Here is a 27,586-nt window from a genome sequence, read left to right as displayed (position 1 = left end):
TATTCTGTTCTTCAGATTTTTTATTGACTTGATTTTTAGATTCACTTGTTGATAGATATGTATTTGTTGTCACTTTGTCATTCATAATTTTTATCTTTACCTTTTTCTTCTTCTTCCTCTTCTTAAAGAATACCCTTCAGCATTTCATGTAATCCTGGTTTGGTGGTGATGAACTCCTTTAGCTTTTTCTTGTCTGTGAAGCTCTTTATCTGACCTTCAATTCTAAATGATAGCTTTGCTGGGTAGAGTAATCTTGGTTGTAGGTTCTTGCTGTTCATCACTTTGAATATTTCTTGCCACTCCCTTCTGGCCTACATAGTTTCTGTTGAGAAATCAGCTGACAGTCGTATGGGTACTCCCTTGTAGGTAACTAACTGCTTTTCTCTTGCTGCTTTCAAGATTCTCTCTTTGTCTTTTGCCCTTGGCATTTTAATTATGATGTGTCTTGGTGTGTTCCTCTTTGGATTCGGTTTGTTTGGGGTTCTCTGCGCTTTCTGGACTTGTAAGTCTATTTCCTTCACTAGGTAGGGAACGTTTTCTGTCATTATTTCTTCTAATAGGTTTTCAATATTTTGCTCTCTCTCTTCTTCTGGCACCCCAAAAATTCTGATGTTGGTACGCTTGAAGTTGTCCCAGAGGCTCCTTACACTATCTTCATATTTTTGGATTCTTTTTTCTTTTTGTTTTTCTGGTTGGGTGTTTTTTGCTTCCTCATATTTCATATCTTTGCTTTGATTCTTGGGGTCCTCTAGTCTACTGTTGGATTTCTGTATATTATTCTTTATTTTAGACAGTGTATGCTTAATTTCTGACTGGTCCTTTTCTATTTTTTTGGCATTCTCATTAAGATCCTTGAAGGTCTCACTAAGTTCCTCAGAGGTCTCACTAAGTTTCTCGGTGGTTTCTAGGAGATTCATGAGTAACCTTATAACTGTGGTTTTGAACTCTATATCCAGTAGTTTGCTTTCCCCCATTTCTTTCCTTCGTGACATGTTTCTTTGTCTCCGCATTTTGGCTGCTTCCCTGTGTTGATGGAGTGGCTTTGTGTGGTAAGTGACTTACAGGGCCCAGTGGCTCAGCCACCCCAATCTCCTGAGGTGGACACTCTTGGTGCACCCCTTTGTGGGCTGGGTGCACAATCTTGTTGTACTTAAGCCTTGATTGCTGTCGGTACACTGGGAGGAATTGACCTCCAGGCCAATTGGCTGTGAGGATCAGCTGTGTTTATAATGGAAGAACTGCTATGCTGAAGACACCCTTATGGGGCAGGACTTGTTTCAGTGGAGCTTTGGTGCTCACTGAGTCTGCCTCTTGAGTGTGTCACTTATGTATGTGAGGAGTTGAAATCTGGTTTTGTCTCACACTGACCTCTAGGTACACTGGTTCCTCGATATCCAAGGAGGTGCAAGTCAGCTACTGTCTGAGGCCACCCAGCAGGAGCTACAGCGAGATCTGCAGATTTCTCCTCTTTACTTGGGGTTTGGAAGTTTTGGAGCTGTCTGACCCAGCTGCAATTTGTTAGGTTAAGCTGCGAAAGGGCAGGCCATTCATATGCAAAAGTCGCTGTGCACAGTTTGGATGGGTTTGTAAATTGGGTGGGGCAGGTTCTCAGGGAATCACTAGGGCGTGGCAAACAGCGATGGCTGCCAGTCAGCCATCTCTGCATCTCCACGGTTCCGCATCCCACATCCTGCACCCCAGTGCAGTAAACAATGATTCCTGCATGCACCTCTGCGAGAAAGCCACCCTCACTTTCCGACCCATTGCCAGACAGTCCAGTTTCTCCCCGTAGGAGTCTGGGTCCCCAGAGTCTCACCGGAAACTGGAGTTCAGAGCAGTCGGGAGCTTGTGTCTCCCTTCCAATTGAAAAAAACAGCGCACCCAGTCACCAGCCCAATTTGCGCGCCTCTGAACCTCTGCTTTTCCGAGCCTCTACACCTCCTACACAGTCTCAATGAGCTTCTTTCTTTCCTTCTAGTTGTAGAACTTCTACTCCGCCAGATTTCCTGTGGTTCTGGGTGATAGTCATTTTATCTTTTAGTTGTAGTTTTGGTGTGGTTGTGAGAGGCAGCACGTACAGGTGTATACCTTATGCAGCAATCTTGGTTGTCCTAAAAGCTATATTCTAATATGTCTAATCTGTTATGATTTCCTGTTTCATTAATATCCATAATGTGATAGAGCTCTGTTATTCTAATAAACCCAATGCCATTTGTATCAGGAATATTTCATTAATTTTTCATGTCAGAGAAAGTGAATACAAGAAAAAATTGCATGTGTAAACATATATTATCTCGGTACACCATTAATGCGCATATGCATTTGAAAAAAGTCATGATTAATGATATACTGAGATAATATATGTTTGCATATGCTATTTTGATGCTGTGTTAGGGAATGTTTTAGGTATGCTATGTATAGGCAGATGGAGATTTTTAAATACATAAACTGCATCTCACTCTGTTTAGTTGAGTCATTTAACTTGTATGGGAGAAGGAGGAATAATACTCGATTTTTATGTACAGGAAAAAATTGTCAGCCTTCTAACATTTTCTTTTTTGACTGGTTAACAGCTTGTGGGTAGGTGCAGTCTGGGATTATTATTACTTGGATACCTCAGGATATGCAAGGATTGACCAGAAAAAAAATGTACAGGAAAATGTCAGAAAGACTAGGGAACAAATTATTTGATTGAAAATAGGCAAAATGAACAAATTATCAATAATTTGAGAAAGAGATCTTAGAAATTCAGTTATGCATTCTTGAAAGCATTGGCAAATAATTAACAATTTGAGAAAGAGATCTTAGAAATTCGGTTATGCATTCTTGAAAGCAATGGCAAAAGTATAGGATTTATTTGTTTGTACCATTCTCATTCCAAAAAGGTTTAGAGATAAAGTAGATAGTTTATTTATCTTGGTAATATGGCAAGGTGGATGGAAGGTGAGAACCTGATTTTCATAACTACAAAGTTTTTCTCTTATGTGGGTTTGCTTCCATCTTGTTCATCTGATTGAATAACATATTTGGGCAGCTCAGTGGGCAACTACATAATCTTTCCAATTCCTAACTCTAATGTTGATATCAAATAAAGTATTCTCAATTATACTTATCAAATCACTACATTTAGGCTCCTGTATCCTAGTGAAAAATAACTTGCCTTAATAATGTCTGTACATGTAAACTTTTAAGCTTTTATTATGTAACTAGAGGCCCAAATAAAAGGCCAGGGTCCCTATGCCTAGCCTGTGATCAGGGCCATCTTCCGCCCTCTCGCCAGACCCCGGTTCCCCGTGGTTCCCTGTTCGCCATCCAACGATCAGAGCCTGCAGGCTGCGGGGAGGGACCAAGAGATCTGCCTTCTGCCTGCTTGCCAGTCCCAAGTCCCACCCCACCGCCGACACCCACCCTGGTTCCCCGTGGTTCCCCATTTGCCATCACGCGATCGGAGCCTCCAGGCTGGGGGGAGGAACCAAGAGGTCTGCCTTCTGCCCGCTCACCAGTCCCACCCTGCTGCCACCCATGGCAGTTCCCCATGGATCCCCATTGGCCATCCAGCAATCAGAGCCTGCAGACTGTGGGGAGGGACCGAGAGGTGGTCAATGCACCTCTTAGCAACTGGTTAATCAGTTGTTCTTGTCGTTACGCCATTATGGTTGCCTTTTATTGTATAGGATAGGTCATAATATCAGTGTTATTATATATAATGAGTAATATTTTACCTTAAAGCTCTAATCTAGACTAAAACTTGTACTATTTTTTTATTTTAGGACAGCAAGTAGAGGGGACTTCATGTTTTCTGCGGATCGTTTGGTAGGTGGAAGCTTTCCATTTTCATTTCATTGTTGTTCCTAGTGATATAACCATAGTAGGCCAAAGGGTTTTTTAAAATTATTTACAGCAATCTGGGGGTGAGAGAGATTGTACCAATTAACCAGCATCTTGCTAGACTTCTGAAGTATTGTTTTTACTGTTGCATTAAAACTCTGTCTCAATCCCTTTGACCTCAAGGCATTTTCCATAAACTCATTTTCTATAGCTCTCAGGTACTCCTACCTTTAAAATTGATCTTGGTAACCTTGTCATAAGTAACCCTTAAATGCCTCATCTGAGGGCAGTAAAGTGAAGTACATTAAAAGAAAACCAAAGATGTAAGGAGACCTAGTAGTTAGTTACCCTGTGATATCCATCTAATGCAAAAAAATAACTGTTGTAGTTTACATGGGAGGAATTTATTTAGCCTCCTCTTTTCTGTACTATCCTCACATGTGATATATTAAGTTGGACTATCTACAATTTCCTCAGGGACTTTCTGTTAAGGGTTGACCAAGCTCAATTCTGTTTAGCTAGTGTGATGTGAGAGGATCTCAAACCAGATTGTGTTGTCTTCAGGGTAAATACTGTGTTTCCTTCTTGTGTTTATATCTAAGTGTTCTCAGTGATTACAATGAGGTTGACACATTTTCTGCTGTGGTTATTAATATTCAACCATTCCTGAAATATACATTGAACTCCTCTAAGTCAGGCACTGTGTGAGGATGTGTTGCTGGGGGAGGAGATACGGTAGTAAAGAATACAAGGCTTCTCTCCAGCTAGTCTTCAGTTGGTTATTCAGGATGATTTTTCTATATTTCAGTTGTAATTCCAGTTTGGTCCTGGGAGAAGGTCAGTGTAGCTTCCACTTAATTCTCCACCATCCTGGAATCTCCCAGCAGTAAAGAACACAGACACATGATCCCTGCTCTCATAGAGTTTGCAATCTAAATATTATTGTCAGTATTACATTTGGGAAAGAGAGAAAAGTGGTTTATTAATTTTCATTTACATTTTATCCTAGGAAAATCTTTATTTCAAAAGAATGTAGACAACTATTCTACTTTTGGCTTTAAAGATTCTTAGTTCAGAGGCAACTTCTGTTTACAATTATTTGAGTTTGTAAGGGAAGTAACAACCCTTGGATTTCATCAAGATAAATGTAATTGACATTTCTGGAGTGACAGGTCATTATGTCATTATGCTTTTATCAAACTAAAGGAACAGGTCCAAGGAGGAAGCAACTTGTGTCAATGGCTGCTGTGGGGAAAATGGAGGTCCTGGTATTCATTGGTAGAAAATGGTTCCTCTTTCCTTTCCTTTCCTTTCCTTTCCTTTCCTTCCTTCCTTCCTTCCTTCCTTCCTTCCTTCCTTCCTTCCTTCCTTCCTTCCTTCCTTTTTTTCTTTCTTCTTTCCTTATGTCCTTTTTCTTCAGAAAATAGGAGTTAAGTTTGTGGTTATTATAAAACACTTACCAGGAGACATATGAAAACATACTCAAAGTCACTAATCATTCAAGAGATGCAAATCAAAACGACAGTGAGGTACCATCTCACACCTGTCAGAATGATTATCATTAACAAATCAACAAAGGACAAGTGCTGGAGAGGATGAGGAGAAAAAGGAACCCTCTTGCACTGCTGGTGGGAATGCAGACTGGTGCAGCCACTGTGGAAAACAGTATGGTGCTTCCTCAAAAACTAAAAATGGAACTCCCATTTGACCCAGTAATCCCACTTCTAGGAATATATCCCAAGAAAACAGAAACACCAATCAGAAAGGATATATGCACCCTTATATTCATAGCATCACAACTTACAATAGCTAAGATTTGGAAATAGCCTAAGTGCCCATCAGCAGATGAGTCGATTAAAAAGTTGTGGTATATCTACACAACGGAATACTATGCTGCTATAAAAAAGAAGGAATTCTTACCATTTGAAACAGCATAGATGGAACTGGAGAGTATTATGCTAAGCAAAATAAGCCAGTCATAGAAAGATAAATATCACATGATCTCACTCATTTGTAGAATATAAAGTACATCATAAACTTATGAACAAAAATAGGTCCAGAGACATAGAAGTATCGAACTGACCATCCAACCTCTGAGGGAAGGGAAGGCGGGGTGAGATATCAACCAAAAGGACTTGTATGCATGCATATATAAGCATAACTCATGGACACAGACACTATGGGGTGAGGGCATGTTCTGAGGGGAGGGGGAGGCCGGGGGAGGTCAATGAGGGAAAAAGGAGACATATGTTCTACTATTTGTAATACTTTAAACAATAAAAAATACTTAGCTGAAAGAGCAGGCATTATATCTTAATCAAATGAGATAATAAGGACCAAGGGCATAACTCACCTGAGTGGATGATAATTTGGGCCTCTCTGTTCTCTGCAGATGGTTGTGTAGGTTGTCATATTGGGAGGTGTGGGGTAGAGCGTTTGTATGGTTGTGATAAGGAATGAAGCTGTTTAGGTTTCTAGTGTTGAAGATTTCTAGTACACTGTCTCTTCTAGGACAAGGATCCCATTATAGTTTACATTAATTATATCCTGAATTTATCGGGATTGGCTTCCCTGGCACTCATATCTTAAGTTCTTTATGTTTTAGTCTCCCTTCTTCTGATTTTATGTTCTTTTATAAGGCTTGGACACATGAATTTCTGTCAGTTGCAGGAGAGGTAAGACTCTTTAGAGGAATGTTACTTGGAAGAGATCTAGGCTCTTCAAAGAAAAGGATCCTATTCTACCCTTACAATCTACACTAATAAAAGAGAAAGATGCAAATTGACCGTACCTTCACGATGCCCGCCAGACAATCAGGAGTGAGTATGCAAATTAACCTCATTGCCTCCGCCTCTGTGGACACTGACAGCAGGGTGCAAAGAGTCCTGCTTGGCCGTCGCCACAATGACCTGGGAGCAGGCAAGCGCGGCTGCAGGCAGCACCCAGCATGGCCTCAGAGACCCAGGAGCAGTGAAGCGCAGCCTGCAGGCAGCACCCAGCACGACCTGCTTGGCTGTCGTCGCAGGTACCCAGGAACAGGCAAGCCCGGCCTGCACAGAGCTCCCAGCACGGCTTCAGAGACCAAGGAGCAGTGAAGTGCAGCCCGCAGGCAGCACACAGCACGGCCTACTTGGATATTGCCACGGTGACCCAGGAGCAGGCAAGTGGGGCCTGCAGGCAGCTCCCAGCACAGCCTGCTTGGCTGTCGCCATGGTGTGGAGCAGGCAGGCCCCGCAGAGAGCAGAGAACCACAGGGAGCGGGCCTAAGCCATCAGTAGGACAGCCCCTGAGGGCTCCCGATTGGAGAGGGTGCAGGTCAGGCTGAGGGACACCTCCGCCCGTGCACGAATTTCATGCACCGGGCCCCTAGTCTATATAAAAGGCTAATATGCTAAGGGTCCTTCCCACCTTCTGACTGGTCGCTTTGACATGCACTAATCACTAAGGGACAGATGTTCAACAGAGGAGCTGCCCTGGCACTCACTTGCCATTTACAGAGAAATGGCAGTGTGGACCTGGCCGACAAAGTAACACTCAGCGTCCCCCAAGTGGGACACAGGTCATGCCACCACCCCAGAACAACACCCCACCAAATTGCAGCCAAAGCTGTTGCTGAGACCCCATGGCCAGCCCAGAAATGGTAGCGGTGGGTGGCGGGTAATGACATCACATAGCAACACCCGGCTTCCTCTCCCTAGTGACTAGCCCCCTTGCAGTTTCTGCAGCCCAGCAACACGACTTGCTTTATAGCCAGGTGCAAACACTTTACACTGTAACCAGATGTCTGTGAAGCATTTTCCTGTGCCTCGTCTCATTTGATCCTCACAGAAGTCCTGGAGTAGATAGATAGGAGACTTGGTGGAATCATATTTCCTAAACAGAGATTTAGAAAGCTTAGAAATTTGAACTGATTGAAAAGAAGTAAGAAATGATGAGAGACTGCACCATCTTAAAGGGGAGAGTGGCTGTGATCAGAAGCCTACTCTTACCTTCAATCAGAAAGAATCAGATACCTCCCGGGACCCTAAAACCACAACACGCAGCGACCAGCTGTGAACCCAGAAACACCGAGTCTCAAGCAGCGCAAATATGAGGACATGGACGAGCTCTGCACCTTCTCACAGAAAAGTCAGATTGTTCCCAGAGAAAGGTGAGGTCTGCGATCCTGGCTGAAGGGAGAAACGCAGGCAGTGGGTTCTGTAGGTCCAGAGGAAGTCTGTGCCCCACAAAATCCCTGGACATTGGAACCAGCATAGTCTGAGGATGTGGAAGGGGGTCCACAGGGCTTCTGACAGAAGGGAACTGTAGAAATCAACCCATATCTGGGCTAGACACAAAAAGGCAGCCTGAAGCTTTATCAGCAAACGGGCTGCGCTGTGCCAGGGGAAAAAGATGTGCACAGAGACATGAGCAGAGTTGCGTGCAGTGCCAGGGCGAAAATGTAGCGAGTTTGCACACTTACTCTGGCTCTTTTTTCTCTTTAAATCCTTGCTTTTGATTACTAAGCCCAGTATATAGGATCACCCAATTAAAAACAATCCCAGTGACTGCAGGGGAAAGTTGTTTTTGTGGAACCTGGGGATCAGAGCGGGGAGAAACAATCAGAAAACCAGCTCTGGGGCAGTCCATACCCCCAAACCAGTATTAAGTGCAGTAGGGAAAACAAAGTCTAAATACTGGATAGAGATGACTTATAGCCCCGGATGTCAATACAGAAACACTGTGACCCAGGGGTTGAATCAAAAATTGACTCTTGTGTAAATACATCCACAGGCAGGCTGAAAAACAAATACTGCCTGCTTGAAAACAAGATTGTGGCTTATGACACAGAGGAGCTGTGGAATGCAGGGAACTTCAAAACTTTCCTGACCACCTGACAGGAAACAGGCATGGCAAACAGAACAGTAGAGGAAGTGAATGACCTTCACTACTGCACATTTTTATTTTTTTCTTTTACTTAAGAAACTAATTTTTTTTTACTCAGTTGATTTTACCTTCTTTATTATATTTTTATTTTTAATCAGTATTATTACTATTATCTTAATTTTTTATAGTTTAATTTTATTTTCTCTTTATTTTATTTTGGGATTAGTGTTCTACATTCTATTTTCATTTATCCTTTAGCATCATTTTACTCTATCTCAACTTTACCTTTATGCCAACACTCTCTTCCTCACTTTTCCCCTTTTGTTGTTCTGTTTCTCTTACCTTATTCTTGCTTTAGATTTTCCCTATTCCTTCTTTTAACCCCTTGTTAAAAATTCATACTACTTATATATCTAATTTCTGATCCCCTGCTCCAAATTCATACACACTTCAGTCTTCTCTTTCTTCACTGTCCAAATTTTTTCTCTCTTCTCTTTTTTGTTTGTTGTTTTTTTATTTATGTTTTTTGTTTTATTTTGCCCTTCTTTCTCTCTGTCCTATTGTTGTTTTTAGTTTGATTGTTAATTAGATTGGTGTTTTTGTTTGTTTGTTTTTGTGCTTCTTTCTCTCTTTTTTTGCTTCTGTTTTTCCTCTCCTCTCTTGTTACTGGTTGTTGTTTGTAGTTTGCATTCATATCTGAGTGTTAGTTGTTTGCATTTTTTTGGATTAATTGTTGTTCTATTGGAGTTTTCTCCCCATATAAATAGTTCTATCCTGCTTCTTTTTTATTCACTTTCTTTTCTCTCTTACTTCTTTCCTTTTCTCAATATCATTATTGCACTCTTTTTTTTTTAATCCCTAAATTCTCTTTTCTCTGGTCACCTTTATTTGGGATTATTAGTATTGTGAATACGTTTGTGTCCAGTACCTTGTGCGTTGTGCCTTGTTGTATTGTATTTTGTGTCTTTAAGTCAATGCAGGAGCGAGAGAGCTACATAACCAGACACCCTGAGAGGAGAGATCATGGGGAGACAAAGAAACAGCCCGCATATGAAAGAAAGGAGGCATCAACAGAAAAGGAAGTAAACGAAATAGAGGCAAGCAACATGTCAGAGAAAGAATTCAGAGAAATGGTCATAAGGTCACCGAAAAGGTTGGAAGACAAATTCAAAAATATGTGTACGAACCATGAGGAAATGAAGAAGAACTAAGAAGAAATGAAAAATGACATCACTGCAATACAGAACTTAATAGAATGCATCAACAGTAGATGAGAAGAAGCAGGGCACCTCATCAGTGAGCTAGAAGACAAGGTAGGAAAAAAATACCAAAGCAGAACAGCATCTAGAAAAATAAACTTAAAAACATGAAGAGAGCCTAAGGCAGTGGTCGCCAAACTGCGGCTTGTTGTTGGCCGATCTGTTGACTAATGAGTTTGCCGACCACTGGGATAGGGGCTTAATCACAAGGAACAACAACAGGCTGTAATTATTGGAATCGAGAGTCTAGGTTAGTGGTCGGAAAACTCATTAGACAACAGAACGGCAAACCGCGGATCACGAGCTGCAGTTTGCCTACCACTGGCCTAAGGGAACTTTGAGACAACTTGAATCGAAACAACATCCACATAATAGGGATGCCAGAAGGAGAGGAGACTGAGCAAGGAATAGAAAAGCTGTTTCAATAAATAATGACAGAAAACTTCTCTGATATAGGGAAGAAAAAAACTCACACAAGTCAAGAAGTTCACAGAGTCCCAAACAAAATGAAGCCCAAAAGACCGACATCAAGGCACATTTTACTTAAATTGGCAAACACCAACAACAAAGTAAGAATATTAAAAGTGGCCAGAGAGAGACAGAAAGTTACCTACAAAGGATCCCCCATCAGACTAGCGACAGATTTCTCAACAGAAACACATTAGGTCAGAAGGGAATGGAATGAAACATACAAAGTCATGCAAAGCAAGGGTCTGAATCCAAGAATACTGTACCCAGCAAGGCTATCAATCAAAATTGAGGGTGAAATCAGGAGCTTCAGAGACAAAAAAGGACTAAGGGAGTTTATTACCACCAAACCAGCAATGCAAGAAATGCTAAAGGGTTTGTTATAAAAAGAGGAAATATAGGAAGCGAAGAAGGAACACAAGCATGAAGAATAAAAATGGTGACAAACAAGTACCTATCAATAATAACTTTAAATGTAAATGGATTAAATGCCCCAATCAAAAGACATAGAGTAACTGAGTGGATAAGAAAACATGACCCATGTATCTGCTTTCTACATGAAACCCACCTCAGAAAAAAGGACTCACATAGACTGATCACGAAGGGATGGAAATAGGTTTTTCAGCCGAATGGAAATAAAAAAAAGCTGGTGTAGCAATACTTATATCTGACAAATTAGATCTCAAAGTGAAGGACATAAATAGAGATAAGGAAGGCCACTTCATAATACTAAAAGGAGCAATCCAACAAGAAGATATAACTCTGGTAAACATACACACACCCAATACAGGAGCACCCAAATATGTAAAAAATAACTTCTGGAGGATATCAAGGGAGAGACTGACAGCAAGAGAGTCATAGTAGGGTACTTTAATACCCCACTAACACCACTGGACAAATCCTCTAAACAAAAAATCAGTAAAGAAATATCAATCCTAAATGGCACCCTAGATCAGATAGAAGTAATTGACATCTTCAGAACATTTCACTCCAAAGCCACAGAATATATATTATTCTCAAGTGCATATAGGTCATTTTAAAAGATAGAACATATATTCGGACACAGGCAAAGTCCCTTCAAATTCAAGAAGATAGAAATCATATCAAGCATCTTCTCAGATCACAATGGCATAAAACAAGAAATTAACAACAACAACAACAAAAAAAAAAAACCCCAAACACCTGGAGACTAAATAGCATGCTATTAAACAATGAGTGGGTTACCAGAGAGATCAAAGAAGAAATAAAAAGCATCATGGCAACAAACAACAATGAAAACACAACAATCCAAAATCTGTAGGACACAATGAAAGCAGTCTTGAAAGGGAAGTTCATAGGTCTACTGGCCTACCTCAAAAAAACAAGAAACAATGGTAGTAAATTATCTAAGCCTACAACTCAAAGAGTTAGAAACAGATCATGAGAAAAGCCCAGTGTAAGCAGAAGGAAGGAAATTATTAATAAAGATCAGAGCGTAGATAAATGACATAGAGACCCAAAAAGCAATAGAAAATATCAACAAAACCAAGAGCTGGTTCTTTGAAAGGATCAACAAGATTGATGAACCTCTAGCCAAGCTCACCAACAAGCAAAGAGAGGAACCCAAACAAACAAAACCGGAAATGAAAGAGGTGAAGTAACAACCAATACCACTGAAATATGAATGATTATGAAAAATACTATGAAGAAATCTCTTCCAACAAAATGGACAACCGAGATGAAGTGGACATATTCTTAGAAAAAAACAGCTCCCAAAACTCAACCAAGAAGAATAAAAAAACCTGAATGGGCCAATAACAAAAGAAATTGAAACAGTGATCAAAAATCTTCCAGCAGCCAAAACCGGTTTGGCTCAGTGGATAGAGCGTCAGCCTGCGGACTGAAAGGTCCCAGGTTCGATTCCGGTCAAGGGCATGTAACTTGGTTGCGGGCACATCCCCGGTGGGAGGTGTGCAGGAGGCAGCTGGTCGATGTTTCTCTCTCATCGATGTTTCTGACTATCTATCACTCTTCCTTCCTCTCTGTAAAAAATCAATAAAATATATTTAAAAAAAAAATCTTCCAGCAAACAAAACCTCTGGTCTAGATGGCTTTACAGGGGGGTTCTACCAAGCATTCAAAGAAGAACTGAAACTTATCCTCTTCAGACTATTCCAAAAAATTCAAGAGGAAGGTACACTTCCAAACTCTTTCTATGAAGCCAGCATTACACTAATCCCAAAACCAGATAAAGACATTACAAGAAAAGGGAACTACAGGCCGATATCAATGATGAACATAGATGCTAAAATTCTCAACAAAATTCTAGCAAATTGGATTCAGCAATACATTAGAAAGATCATACCTCATGACCAAGTGGGATTTATTCAGGGATACAAGGATGGTACAATATCTGCAAATCAATAAATGTGATACATCACATAAACAAATTGAGAGACAAAAATCACATAATCATATCAATTGATGCAGAAAAAGCATTTGACAAAATCTGACACCCTTTCTTGATAAAAACTCTAAGCAAAGTGGAAATAGAGTGATCATACCTCAACATAATAAATGCCCTATATGAAAAATCTGCAACCACCTTCATACTCAATGGGCAAAATCTAAACCCATTTCCCCTTAGAACAGGTACAAGACAAGGAAACTCACTTTCACTACTCCTGTTGTACATAGTAACAGAAGTACTAGCCATACCGACCAGACAAGAAGAAGAAATAAAAGCCATCCACATTGGAAAAGAAGAAGTAAAACTGTCCTTATTTGCAGATGACATGATACTATACATAGAAAACACCAAAGACTCCATGAAAAAACTTCTAAACCTAACAAATGAATTTGCTAATGTGGTAGGATACAAAATTAACTTCCAGAAATCCATGGCCTTTTTACACACCAATAATGAAGTCACAGAAAGAGAAATTTTAAAATATCCCATTTACCTTTGCACCAAAAAATTAAGATATCTAGGAATAAACTTAACTAAGGACGTAAAAGAACTGTACTTGGAAAACTACAGGTCTTGAAAAGGGATAGAGGAAGACATAAACAAATGGAAGAACATACCATGTTCATGGATTGATAGAATCAACATGGTTAAAATGTCCATATTACCCAAAGCAATCTATAGGTTCAGTGCAATAACCTATTAAAATACAAATGGGTTATTTCAGAGATCTACAACAAACTCCAAAAATTCATCTGGAATAAAAAAAGACCCCAAATAGCCACAGCTATCCTGAGAAAGAAGAACAAAGTTGGAGGGATCACAATACCAGACATCAAACTATATTACCAGGAGAAACCAAGATGGCGGCATAGGTAAACACCTGAACTTGCTGCCTTGCACAGCCACTTCAAAACTATAACTAAAAGACAAAACGGACATCATCCAGAACCACAGGAAGGCTGGCTGAATGGAAATTGTACAACTAGAAGGAAAGAGAAAAGCACACTGAGACTCAGAGGAGGTGTGCAAGTGAAGTGCAGATGTACGGATGCATGCGCGCACGGAAAGGGGCTGGCAACTGAGGACACAGTTGTCTTTTTCAATCGGGAGGGAGACACAAGCTCCCCACTGCCCTGAACTCCAGTTCCTTGCGAGACTCTGGGGACCCAGACTCATACAGGAAGAAACTGGACTGTCTGCCATCATGCCGGAACACACGCACGGCTTCCTCTCAGAGGTGCTTGCAGCAATTACCATGGGACATTGAGACACGGGGGCCTCTTAGAGCAGGGCTAATGGTCAGCCATTGCTGTTTGCTTTGCCCTCTTGATTCCCTGAGACCCCACCCCACCCAATTTACAACCCCACCCAAGCTGTGCAAAGAGGCTGTTGCATATGAATGGCCTGGCCTTTTGGAATCTAAAATTACCTAACAAACTGCAGCTGGGTCAGAGAGCCCCAGAACTCCCAAAAGAATGTCCAAGGCTTGACAGCAACTTGCATTGCTTCAAAGCTGGGCCTCATCTGGGCACCTCCAAAGCAAAAACAAAGAAGAGGAATCTGCAGATCTCTCCATAGCTCCTGCAGGGTGGCCTCAGGCAGAGGCTAAATTTGCACCTCTTTGGAGATCCAAGAGCTAGTGTACTCAGTGGTCAGAGTGGGACCATCCAGATTATAACTCCTCAGATCCATAAGGGACACACTCAGGGGGCAGACTCAGTGAGCACCAAAGCCCCACTGAAGCAAGTCTTTCCCCAAAAGGGTGTCTCCAGCACAGTTCTCCCAGCATAGACACCACTGATCCTCATAGCCAATTGGCCTGGAGGTCAATTCCTCCCAGTGATACCAACAACAATCAAGGCTTTACTACAACAAGACTGTGCACACAGCCCACAAAGGGGTGCACCAAGAGTGTCCACCTCAGGTAATTGGGGAGACTGAACCACTGGGCCCTGTAGGACACCTAGCACACAAAGCCACTGTATCAACACAGGGAAGCAGCCAAAATGTGGAGACAAAGAAACAGGTCACAAATGAAAGAAATGGAGGAAAGCAAATGACTGGATATAGAGTTTAAAACCACGGTCATAACATTACTCAAGAATCGTCTAGAAACCTCCAATAAATTTAGTGAGACCTGTATAGATATGAAAAAGGACTAACTACAAATTAAGCATACACTGACTGAAATAAAGAATAATATACATATATCCAACAGCAGATTAGAGGATCCCAAGAATCAAGTCAATGATTAGAAATACGAAGAAGCAAAAAACACCCAACTGGAAAAGCAAAAAGAATAAAGAATCCAAAAATATGAAAATAGTGTAAGGAGCCTCTGGGACAACTTCAAGCGTACCAACATTCGAATTATGGGGGTGTCAGAAGAAGAGAGAGAGCAAGATATTGAAAACCTATTTGAAGAAATAATGACAGAAAACTTCCCCTACCTGGTGAAAGAAATAGACTTACAAGTCCAGGAAGCGCAGAGAACCCCAAACAAGAGGAATCCAAAGAGGACCACACCAAGATACATAATAATTAAAATGCCAAGAGCAAAAGACAAAGAGAGAATCTTGAAAGCAGCAAGAGAAAAACAGTTAGTTACCTACAAGGGAGCACCCTTATGATTGTCAGCTGATTTCTCAACAGAAACTATGCAGGCCAGAAGGGAGTGGCAAGAAATATTCAAAGTGATGAATAGCAAGAACCTACAACCAATATTACTCTACCCACCAAAGCTGTCATTCAGAATTGAAGGGCAGATAAAGAGCTTCACAGATCAGAAAAAGCTAAAGGAGTTCATCACAGCCAAAGCAATATTATATGAAATGCTGAAGGTTATTCTTTAAGAAGGGGAGGAAGAATAAAAAGGTAAAGGTAAAAATTATGAACAATAAATACATGTCTATCAACAAGTGAATCTAAAAATCAAGGGAATAAAAATCTGATAAACAGAATAAACTGGTGAATATAATAGAATCAGGGGCATAGAAAGGGAGTGGACTGACAATTCTTGGGGTGAAAGGGGTGTGGGTGGTACGGGAAGAGACTGGACAAAAATTGTACACCTATGGATGAGGACAGTGGGGGGTAGTCAGGACAGTGGGTGGGGTGGGAACTGTGTGGATGTGAGTTATGGGGGGGGGGAGGAACAACTGTAATAATCTGAACAATAAATATTAATTTAAAAAAGTTATATTACCAAGCCACGGTTCTCAAAACTGCCTGGTACTGGCACAAGAATAGACATAGACCAATGAAACAGGAATAAGGACCCTGAAATTGACCCAAGCCATTATACTCAATTAATATTTGACAAAGGAGGCAACAGCATACAATGAAGTAAAAACAGTGTCTTTAATAAATGGTTTTGGGAAATTTGGTCAGATATTTGCAAAAAAATGGAAATAGATCACCATCTTACACTATAAAGTAAAACAAACTCAAAATGTTTAAAGGAGATTTCAGATGGTGACCAGCAAGAAGGTAGGGAGGAGAGTGTGTGAGAGAGTCAAGGAGTGATAGAGGAGTGTGTGGACATGTGTGAGTGAAATAGGGATAGTTAGATCCTGCAGGTCTTCCAAGGGGCTGCCAATCAGGGCAGTGTTAGATGGCAAACCCCGCTGCCACCCCAAACACTCCAGGGACGACAGTGGTGGCACAGAGACCCGCCACGTTGAAGAACAGAACTGTTCAAGACTAGGATCCTAGCCTCTCCACTACTCAATCTGGTCTCAGTAGCAAACTGGGACCCTACAGCCACTTGGGTAAAAGACCTGCGACCACAGCTGCAGACCCAGGGACACCAAAACTCCAGGTACCCCGGCCGCAGATTTCTGTGAGTCACAAAGCCTATCCACCTCCTCGCCAGCCCTGCGGCAGTGTCATAGGAACTGTCAGACCCCGGCCGCACAGTCAAGCTTTCTGCCCACACACAGCAGCAGCAGCTCTACATGAATTTGAGCCTTGGTGTGCAGACACGGGAAGTTTGTTTCACACGCCCAGGCTTCACGCCCACGCAGGGAGACAGGACTGAATTTGAGCCTGGGGGCGCGAACCTGGGGAGTTTCCCATGTCCAGACCCTCCATCCAAGCAAGGAGGCTGCACTGAATTTGAACCTGGACGTGCGAACTCAGGGAGTTTGTTTCCCGCGAATAGACTCCAAGCCCAGTCAGGGAGGTTGTGCTGAATTTGACCCTAGGTGCATGACCTTGGGGAGATTTGTTTCTGCCACCTGATCCTGTGCCCACGCAAGGAGACAGTGCTGAATTTGAGCCTGGCGGTGCAAACCCGGGGAGTTTGTTTCCAACAACCAGACCCTGCACCCAAGCAGGGAGGCTGCGCTGAATTTGAACCTGGACATGTAAACTCATGGAGTTTGTTTCCCACGACTAGACTCCAAGCCCAGGTAGGGAGGTTGTGCTGAATTTGAGCCTAGGTGTGCGACCTTGGGGAAGTTTTCTTTCTGCGACCAGATCCCGCGCCCATGCAGGGAGACAGCTCTGAATTAGAGCCTGAGGATGCAAACCTGGGGAGATTGCTTCCTACAGTCAGACCCTGCACCCAAGCAGGGAGGCTATGCTGAATTTGAACCTGGACAAGCAAACTCAAGGAGTTTGTTTTCTGCTAACAGATTCCATGCCCATGCAGGGAGACAGTGCCGAATTTGAGCCTGGGGGCTCGAACCCAGAGAGTTTGTTTCTCATGTACAGACCCTGCACCCAAGCAGGGAGGCTGCGATGAATTTGAACCTGGATTTGCGAACTCGGGGAGTTTGTTTCCCGCAACCAGACTCCACACACAGTCAGGGAGGCTGTGCTGAATTTAAGCCTAGGTGCGCGACCTTGGGGAGATTATTTTTTGTGACCAGATTCCGTGACCACGCAGGGAGACAGCGCTGAATTTGAGTCTGGGGGCACGAACCCAGGGAGTTTGTTTCCCATGACCAGACCCTGCACCCAAGCAGGGAGGCTGTGCTGAATCTGAACCTGAACGTCCAAACTCGGGGAGTTTGTTTCTCACGACCAGACCCCGTGCCCACACAGTGGGGCAGTGCTGAATTCATGCCTGGGTACATGGACACGGGGGATTTGTTTCCTCAGTGCACATCCGTGTGAGCAGACCCCACACCCACACTGGGCGGCAGTGCCCCCTGACTTTGATTCAGGGCAAGGGCACAAAGAAGGCTGTTTTTCGCAGGGCAGGAGTGGACCTTCTGCTGACACAGTGATACTGTGTCACATACTTGGGTCTCCCAAGCAGATCTGGGACCCTGAATCTCCACGCAAGAGGCAGCTATGGGCACCAGTGAGTAGACTCTGTTTCTCATCATGTGTGCTTGGGATCCCTGATTCCCAGTACATTCACACTAAGAGCCAGTGACTCCAATTCTTAGTTTATGTGCACACAGGGACCCTGAATCTCGGCATGAGACTGTACCAAGCAATAGAGACTCTGATACTCTATCCCAGGCATGGACACAGGGGGTCTTTGACTTCTGACACGTGCCACGGGACTCTGATTTTTGGCACATGCCAGCGGGGTCTCTGTTTCATCATGGTGCAAGCAGGGTCCCTGATTCTAGGTGCACACATGAGGCCACATTAAGCATCTGTGACTCTGATCCTGGGCAAGTGTGGCTCCCAACAACCCATGGCAGCCACACATCTTGGTGTCAGAGCTCTTCAGTGACACTCAGGGGGTGCGAAGCTCCCACTGCACATGGCCCAAGCCCCCGCAACTCGATATTTGAACCTTCTGGTCATAGTCAGAATGGGGAGACAACCTAACAATCCCCATAAAAAAGAAAAGGAGGAATCACCAAGAAAGTAAATAAGTGAAAGAGAAGCATGCAACATGACAGAAAAAGAATTCAGAGTAATGGTCATACAGTTCAAACACTGGATGGATGAGAGAATCAACAACCTATGCAAAAATCAGGAAGAAATCAAAAGTGATATAGCTACAATCACAAACACCATGGAAGGCTTCAATGGTAGACTAGAAGAAGCAGAGGACCGAATTAGTGAGTTAGAAGATAAAGTACAGTAACAAGCCCAATCTGAACAGCAACTAGAGAAAAAAATTAAAAAACAGGAGGAGAGCCTAAGAAGCTTTGGGACAATGGAAAACAAAATAACATACATATAATAGGGCTGCCAGAAAGACAAGAAGAGCAGCAAGGATTAGAAAATTTATTTGAAGAAATAATGACAAAAAACTTCCCTGATATGGGGAAGAAAAAAGTTGCACAAGTACAGAGAGTCCCAAGCAAGAAGAATCCAAAAGACCCACAACAAGACCCGTCATAATTACAATGGCAAATGTTCACGACAAAGAATCTTAAAGGCTGCAAGAGAGAGACAGAGAGTTACCTACAAAGGATCCCCCATCAGATTATCAAATGATTTATCAACAGAAACACATCAAGCTAGAAGGGAATGGAATGAAGTATACAAAGTGTTGCAAAGCAAAGGAACAAGACAGAGTTGCCTACTTTACCACTCCTGTTCAACATAGTACTGGAAGTGCTAGCCAAAGCAATAAGACAAGAAGAAGAAATAAAAGGCATCCAAATTGGAAAAGAAGAAATAAAACTGTCCTTAGTTCCAGATGACATGATACTGTACATAGAAAACCATAAAGACTCCATCAAAAAATTATTAGACTTAATAAATGAATTTGGCAATGTAGCAGTATAGAAAATTAACGCCAAGAAATCTATGCCATTTCTATACATCAATAGTGAACTTACAGAAAGTGAGACTAAAAAAGCAATCCCAATTACCATCGGGCAGTTAGGGTTGTTCAGGCTGCCAGTCAGAGGCAGTTAGGGGTGATCAGGCAGGCAGGCAGGCAGGTGAGCAGTTAGGAGCCAGCAGTCCCAGATTGCCTAAACCAGCATTCAAACATCCCCCAAGGGGTCTCCAATTGGAGATGGTGCAGGCTGGGCCTCTTTTCCTATGTAGTAAAAGCCCAGCGACTGCTCTGCAGAATGCTCGGCTGGCCCCGCCCCTGAGTGCGCCCCCCCCACCCTGATCGGGGGTGAGGCTGGCCGGCAAGCCAACCGCAGCTCCTCGCTCCACCTGGTCCTGCCCCTGAGCAGCCCCAACACTCCTAAATGACTGTCTGGCTCCCTGGTGCATTTACATTTAGTGAAAGTACAAAGAAATTATTATCAGTCCCTTCTGTCCCCAACCAGAGTCTCTAGAGGGCTCTTCTAATACTGCAGCCAAGGGGTGAAATTCTCCCTCTGTGGCCTGCTTCCCCAGAAGATCTTTTAAGTTAGCCAAAAATGGGACCAAAGCATTAACAGGATGGCTGCTCTTTGCTGAGGAATATAGAGAGGTTGGGTGGGGATTTTGTGAAATTGCAGTGCCTTGCAGATTAGGTGAGCTTTCAATCTCTCTTTAAAAGGGGCAACGAAGAGGACTTGCAGGCTGCCAGGAGCAATAGTGAAGGGTAGGCACATTCAAAAACAGGAAAACTTTTAAACAAACAGACATGAAGATATATTGGGAAACTGAGGGCAGAGCAACGGGAAGAATGCAAAAATCATTCAAGGGCCATCATCCATCTTGATATATGTTTGTAAATAACACATATACAACTTCATCTCATGGCATGTGAAATGCAAAACAGGTTTGTTATGGGTTTTCTTTTGGCCATCCTTAAAGTATAATTAGATCCAGCTGGGGGGAAGCTATAGCTTCCAGCATTAGACCCCATGGCCAGCCCCGCCGGATGGGCCCCCATTGGGGTGGACCCACCGGACCCCACCTGTGCATAATTTCATGCAGTGGGCCTCTAGTCTATACTAATTAAAGGGTAATATGCAAATTTGTCGGGACGGCCTCACGCAACCAAACAGCGGCCTGCGTGGGGCGACCAGGCCAGCAGTGGGGGCTTTGAGGAGTTACTAAATGACCGAGCAGCAGGCTGCGTGGGGCAGCCAGGCAATCAGGGGGGTTAGTGAGGTGTGACTAAATGACCAAACAGCAGGCTGAATGGGGTGACCAGGCCCGCAGGGGGGGCATTTGGGGGCAACCAGGCCGGCTGGGGGTCAGTTGGGTGCAACCAGGCTGGCGGGGGGACAGTAAGGGGCAACCAGGCTGGCAGAGGGAGCAGTTAGGGGCAACCAGGCCGGAGGGGGAGGCAATTGAGGGCGACCAGGCTGGCGGGGGGGGGGGACAGTAAGGGGCAACCAGGTCGGTGGGAGTGCCAGTTTGGGGTAACTAGGCCGGCTGTGGGTGCAGTTGGGTGTGACCAGGCCAGCAGGGGGCAAAGTTAGGGGTGATCATGCAGGCAGGCAGGTGAGCAGGTAGGAGCCAGTGGTCCTGGATTGTGAGAGGGATGTCAGACTGCCAGTTTATGCCCAATCCCCAGGACATCCCCCGAGGGGTCCTGGATTGGAGAGGGTGCAGGCTAGGCTGAGGGACCTGAACAACCTCTAGCCCATGGACCCCACCTGTGCATAATTTCATGCACCAAGCCTCATATATATATATATATATATATATATATATATATATATATATGGCCAAGTTGACTCTCGCATGCGAGATACATATAATGCTCTCACTGGCGTCTATCACACACGTGTTTCCATCTTTCATTGTTGATCATGAATTTGGTTTACACTTCTATTATAAAGGGCGTATAGCGGTATTAATATATTTCCTGTAATTAATTTTCTTTCAATGTGCATGAATTTGTGCACTGGGCCACTAGTTTGCTCATAAGAAACATTAACCTCCACAGAAGTTGGTGGTTAGAAGTGAGTGAGCACACACCCAGTATTTATGAGGTTCCTGGCCACTCTCTGTGGTGCTGCAGACTGACAAAGTGCTGGCCCATTTAGCATTGATACTTTTATTGGCAACAACAGGGTGTTGTGTTGTGACAGCACAGCATGGGCCTGCATTTCTACTAGCTGTTCCTGATTCTCAACAAATAGTGTAATATTGATAGTAGAAAATGTGGTAGTAGACTCCAGGTGCTTGCTTATAGGAAAGAATATCATATCTGGTTTTTGGAGGCTGTTTCTTATAGTTCTGATGTATTCTTTCCTATATTCCACACATTAAGATCACTAGGAGCCTTTATTATTTAGCTGACAAGCCCCAATGCATCCAACCACTTCCTACCACTCATTGGCTAAATGTAGGGAGCAGCTATAGGGTTAAGCCTCAGACTGACCTGTTAGCAAAACCACAAACAAGTCCCAGCCTAGAGGGCACAGCCCTCTTAGCATAATTAAGCTTGACTTTATGACATTCCCTAGATCCTTCCTGGGTAGCTAATGGGCTATGGGAGGTGCAGCAAGTGCTGCCAAAACAAGTGAAACTCACAAGTTGTAACTTATGTTGGCTACTACCTTATTTTTCTCCAACTATGAAATAAAGCCTCAGCTTGCTGGCTGGATCTCTCTCTGTGGCCTCAGCCAGGCACAGGAGATCCACCCCCAGCTTATTCTCTTTGTCTGTCTTTTCTTTAATCCTTCACGCTCCCCGACCCTGACCCCCCCTCCAGGCTCACTGAACCCTTGGCTGTGCTGGCCTGGCACAGCTTAACCCTATTCACTCATTTATTTCTTATTAAGAAGTTTCAGGATTTCTTTGGATTATGGTGGGCCTAGTTAAAAAACAATCTAATTGAACAATTTCGAAGTACTGAACAAGGCAAAGAAGTTCTCTCTTGGCACTATTTCCAGAGTAACAAGAAGTTTATTACTTCCAAGGCTGTCTGCCATGACTCTTCTCACTTTCTGTAATTTTGCATCTCTTTTAAAATAACCTGAACTGACTGAATGAGAATCATATGGCATACTTGAGCCTTTTTATTTTTGGGCAATCAGGTGCCTAACCAGGGTTGAATACCTACTAACAAGGAGCCTGGCATTTGGATCTATCTCTATATCAGACATGATGGGGGACCCCTTCCTTCCTCCATAAGCTACATCCTTGCCTAGTGTGTTACTGAATTTTGCCTAGTGTTCAGCTCCGGATGCTAACAGGTAACAGGAAATTCTTAGCAGATTTTTAACTTATTCTTTCTTTTACTTTCTAGATCAGACTTGTTGTGGAAGAGGGATTGAATCAGCTGCCTTATAAAGAATGCATGGTGACCACTCCAACGGGTAATCACAGCTGTTACTGTAATATTTTTCTCATAAAAATTCTGAGTTAGAATTGGGGGAAATGGAAAGAAAACAACCTGCATAAATTAGTATGCAGAATGTGGAGTCCAGGTGGAGCTGTTCTTTTAAACAACTTAATAAACCTAGAGACATTTATTAAAGAAATTCATATGGATGACTTTTTATTACTGGCTTGCTTGTCAATTCAAGTTAAAGGTTAATAAATATTCTTCAGCATGCAGGTTATGCCTTTGATGACAGCCCGTTGGGACCAGAGTTAAGAATTGCTGGCAGTTTATCTTGATCTCTTTGAGGAAGCAAATGGATGTACTAGTTTGGCATTGAAACTCCAAATAAAATGATAAGTAGTAAAAAAGAAAAAGAAAACAAAAAATGATGAGACTTAGAGAAGGTGCTTTGTGTTACTAAAATAGAAAGCAGCCAAAGATCCTTGTTTCAGGGATTTAAAATTCTGATTTGTTTTTTTAGTAAGTAATGGAAGCTGTTCTATTCAAAGTTTGACACTAAATTGGGAGATGAGCTTGCTGCATAATTGAAACAGATTCAGGATGAGACCAAGAGTTGAACATGTCTTGGTAACGGTTTCAGTCTCTTTCTTTTGCTTTTAAAGGCAGAATGGAGGCTCATAAAAGTGACAGAATGAGGAGGCTCTCTGCTGTGGCTCACAGTGGGTGCTGGTTGAATTGATGGTGTTTATAGCATTCTTGGAGTGCAGGGATTCTCTGAATTCAATTTGAGGAATATATTTGTGAATATCATGCTATCATATGTCTTATTCCCACTTGGTGAAGTCCACCTTCCCCAATTATCCACACAGGTTTCTTATGAAGAATTAAGAAATAACTATGAAAAGTTTTGACTCTTCTCATTACTTTCACAGGGAACCTAAGACATTATATAGTGTGTCTGGACAAGGGTTGCTCAGTACCCATCTGCTTTACACCATAGGGACTTTATAAAAGAAGTGGGTTGTTCCAATGATGAACGATACATTCTTTGGATTTATTTTCAACAGGGTACAAGTATGAAGGAGTGAAATTTGAGAAGGGAAATTGTGGCGTCAGCATAATGAGAAGCGGTAGGTTCATATATGTGTGATATTGTCCATTTGCATGCATGTAAACATTTGCAGTTTCCCAGGAGAGAAGTGAGATTTTCTGTCATAATTGAAGCATGCTTTAGCTTAAATCGCAGTGTCTGTGTTGTTTATCCTCATGGTGCATTGGAATCATGGCCTGTGCGTTGCTAAATTTGGCTAATTTTAACTGCAGAGCATCTTCCCTAGTGGCCTGCCCCATGGGCAAGCCAGCTGGTAGGAATGCAGACTGGTGCAGCCACTATAGAAAACAATATGGAGATTCCTCCAAAAATTAAAAATTGAACTGCTATTTGACCCAGTGATCTCACTTCCAGGAATATATCTTAAGAGTTCCAAAATACCAATCAGAAATTATATATGTACCCCTATGTTCATAGCAGCACTATTTATAATAGCTAAGATCTGGAAACAGCCCAAGTGCCCCTCAGTAGATGAGTGGATAAAAAGCTGTGGTGCATTTACACCATGGAATACAATGGTGTAAATGTACCACAGCAGTAAAAAAAAAAAAAAAAAAAAAAAAAAAAAAGGATATGTTACCCTTTGAGACAGCATGGAAGGACCTGGAGAATATTATGCTAAGCAAAATAAGCCATCAGAGAAAGACAAGTATCACATGATCTCACTCATATATGGAATCTAATGAACACAATAAAGTGATGAATAAAATAGAGCCAGAGGCATGGATACATGGAGCAGACTGTGATGAATCTCAGAGGGAAGGGGGAAGGCATGGTGGGAAAAGATTAACCAAAGAACTTACATGTATATATGCATAGCCCATGGACACAGACAATAGATAGATTAAGGCCTGTAATGGGGTGGGAGATGGTTGGAGGGGGACACAGGGGGGAAATGAGGGATATCTGTAATATTCTCAAGAATAAAATAAATTTTAAAAAAACACCTGTAGTACAAATATACAATGGAATACTATATAGCTGTAAAAAGGAAGGATCTCTTACCCTTTGAGATAGCATGGAGTGACCTGAAGATGATTATGCTAAGTAAAATAAGCCTGTCAGAAAAAGACAAATATTGCATGATCTCACTTATATGTGGAATCTAATGAGCACATTAAACTGATGAATAAAATAGAATCAGAGGCATGGATACATGACCCAAGAGTGACAAATCTCAGAGGGAAGGGGAAAGGGCGAAGAAAAGAAATTAGCCTAAGAACTTATATGCATACTAGTGGCCCAGTGCACAGATTCATGCACATTGAAAGGAAATTAATTAGAAGATTATTTTAATATCACTATTCACCCTTTCTGTATAATAGAAGTATCAGAGATGAAAGAAAATGTATCCTATATAATAAAAGGCTAATATGCAAATCGACCGAATGGCGGAATGACTGGTCACTATGATGCACACTGACCACCCGGGGGCAGATGCTCAATGCAGGATCTGTCCCCTGGTTGTCAGCATACTCCCACAGGGGGAGTGCTGCTAAGCCAGAAGCCAGGCTCATGGCTGGCGAGTACAGCAGCAGTGGTGGGAGCCTCTCCCACCTCCGCTGTAGGTGGGTGGTAAGGAGCAAGGAGTCCTGGACTGAGAGAGGGCACAGGCCAGGCTGAGGGACCACCCCTCCAGTGCATGAATCTTGTGAACTAGGCCTCTACTATGAAAATAATATATAAGTTGATTAATAAATAAATAATAAGAACATGATATAACAACAACAAAGATGATATAAAAACAACATTGATAAAAACAATGACTGATAAATTGATTAAACCTATTCTAATATCTCCCTGTATACCACATTAAGAGTAAAAACACTTTCAGAGTGCTAGACTAATTTCCCTTGTGATGAAGTATTTACAACTTTAACATCACATGTTCTTCAAACTCGAGAGAAAGCAACATATAACTGACCATGTCTGAAAATAGGTTCAGGTAGGAATATTCCTACTCTGTCTAGAGTTTGTCCTTGTGATTTATTAATAGTCATTGCAAATGCTGGCATCACAGGAAACTGTCTTTGAATTAATATAAATGGGAGGCTAGTGTCTGACAGGGACAAATCAATTCTTGGAATCATAACAACCTCTCCTTCTCAGATCCTGTTAATACTTCAGCTTCAATTATGTTAGGTTGCAATCTTGATAATCTAGTACCATTACAAAGACCCCATTTACTCTTAAGAGTATTCAGTAGCATGATGATTGCACCTACTTTCAATTTTAATTTATGACACAGCATTCCTGAAGGAGTAATACTATTAAGAAATTTGATGGGAGTTTAATTTGGGGACTGAAAAGATGGCAGCTGGCAGGACAGAGGTGAGGAAGAGGAAATGAGTGAGTGAGGGTATGAAAGAAGAGTGTGTGGATGTATGTGGTGTGTGTGTGAGTGAGTAAGGGATGGTTAAATCTCGCAGGACCAGCAGGGGCTGGCAGACCAGGCTCTCTTGGACAAGGAGAGACTACCACCACTGTGGGCACCCCCTGGACGGCAGGACTCGGGCACGGAGCCCATGACATCTTGAAGGGGACAGCGGCATTTTCTAGGAACTCATCAGCACCACCACCCAGTCAGGATTTTGATAGTGCCCGCGACTAAGCAGCCACTACAGCCAAAATCCTGCTACCCTAGCCGCAGACCCACAAATCCTGGGACCTACACCTCCAAGGGTGCACCGTTCCCGCAGCAGTAAGTGCATCTTCCCCCTCCCCAGCAGCAGAACTCCGGACACCACATTCGTGCCTCTCCAGCCGCACAGACATCCAGGGCACACCACTCTGTAGGCAGTGCCTGGGAGACACTGGGAGCCCCCACTGGTGTGATTCTGTACAGACAAGGGTGCGCTGCCCCGCAGTAGAAATTTTGAATTTCCACTGCCTGCAGACACCCCAACTGCGTAACTTCGGCGCCAGGGCCCCTCAAAGTGCGTCAGAGCTCTGCACCGGCAAACACACTGGCAAACGCACCTCCAGCCACAGTCTGCATGAGCATTTCCAATGGGCAGGCACCCTGAGCCCATCTATCCACAGGGTGCTTGTGGGAGCTGCTGTGAGTCCTTGCTGGGTGTGATCTTGGACAAACAAGGACGCGCTTCCCCTAGCAGTAGAAATTCTGAATTCATCCATCCTGGATACCTACACACAGACACCCAGCAGCGTAACTTCAGTGCCAGGGCCCCTCAAAGTGAGTCAGAGCTCTGTGCCAGCAAACTCACCACCGCAAACCCACTGGGTCCTCTGGGGAGCTGCTTTGAGCCCCTGCTGGGTGTGATTCTGTACAGACAAGGATGCGCTGCCCCGCAGTAGAAATTCTGAATTCCCTCTTCCTGAATAACTGCCTGCATACACCCCAGCTGCTTAACGTCAGCGCCAGGGCCCCTCAAAGTGCTTCAGAACTCTGCGCTGGCTAACGCACTGGCAAAGGCACTGCCAGCCACAATCCATGCACGCATTTCCAACGGGCAGGCACCCTGAGCCCATCT

The 27,586-nt window shown here is 43.0% G+C and overlaps 1 protein-coding gene across 4 annotated transcripts in view; it reads left to right on the top strand.

Annotated features, from left to right (window-relative positions):
- The window catches only part of UPRT (uracil phosphoribosyltransferase homolog), a 106,669-nt gene that overhangs the window by 66,431 nt on the left and 12,652 nt on the right, over positions 1–27,586 (top strand). For all 4 annotated transcript variants that reach the window (XR_013959769.1, XM_080652627.1, XM_080652625.1 and 1 more), the window contains exons 2-4: positions 3,771–3,813; positions 22,943–23,012; positions 24,049–24,111. Coding sequence is in view for 3 of the 4 variants with exons in the window: in XM_080652625.1 (XP_080508751.1) it covers positions 3,771–3,813; positions 22,943–23,012; positions 24,049–24,111 (176 nt within the window). In the remaining variant the exon portion in view is untranslated. The remainder of the gene's footprint in view (positions 1–3,770; positions 3,814–22,942; positions 23,013–24,048; positions 24,112–27,586) is intronic.

This window comes from Plecotus auritus, assembly GCF_963455305.1.
Source record: "Plecotus auritus genome assembly, chromosome: X".
NCBI classification, from domain to species: Eukaryota; Metazoa; Chordata; class Mammalia; order Chiroptera; family Vespertilionidae; genus Plecotus; species Plecotus auritus.
This window is presented reverse-complemented; position numbering and strand designations above follow the sequence as displayed.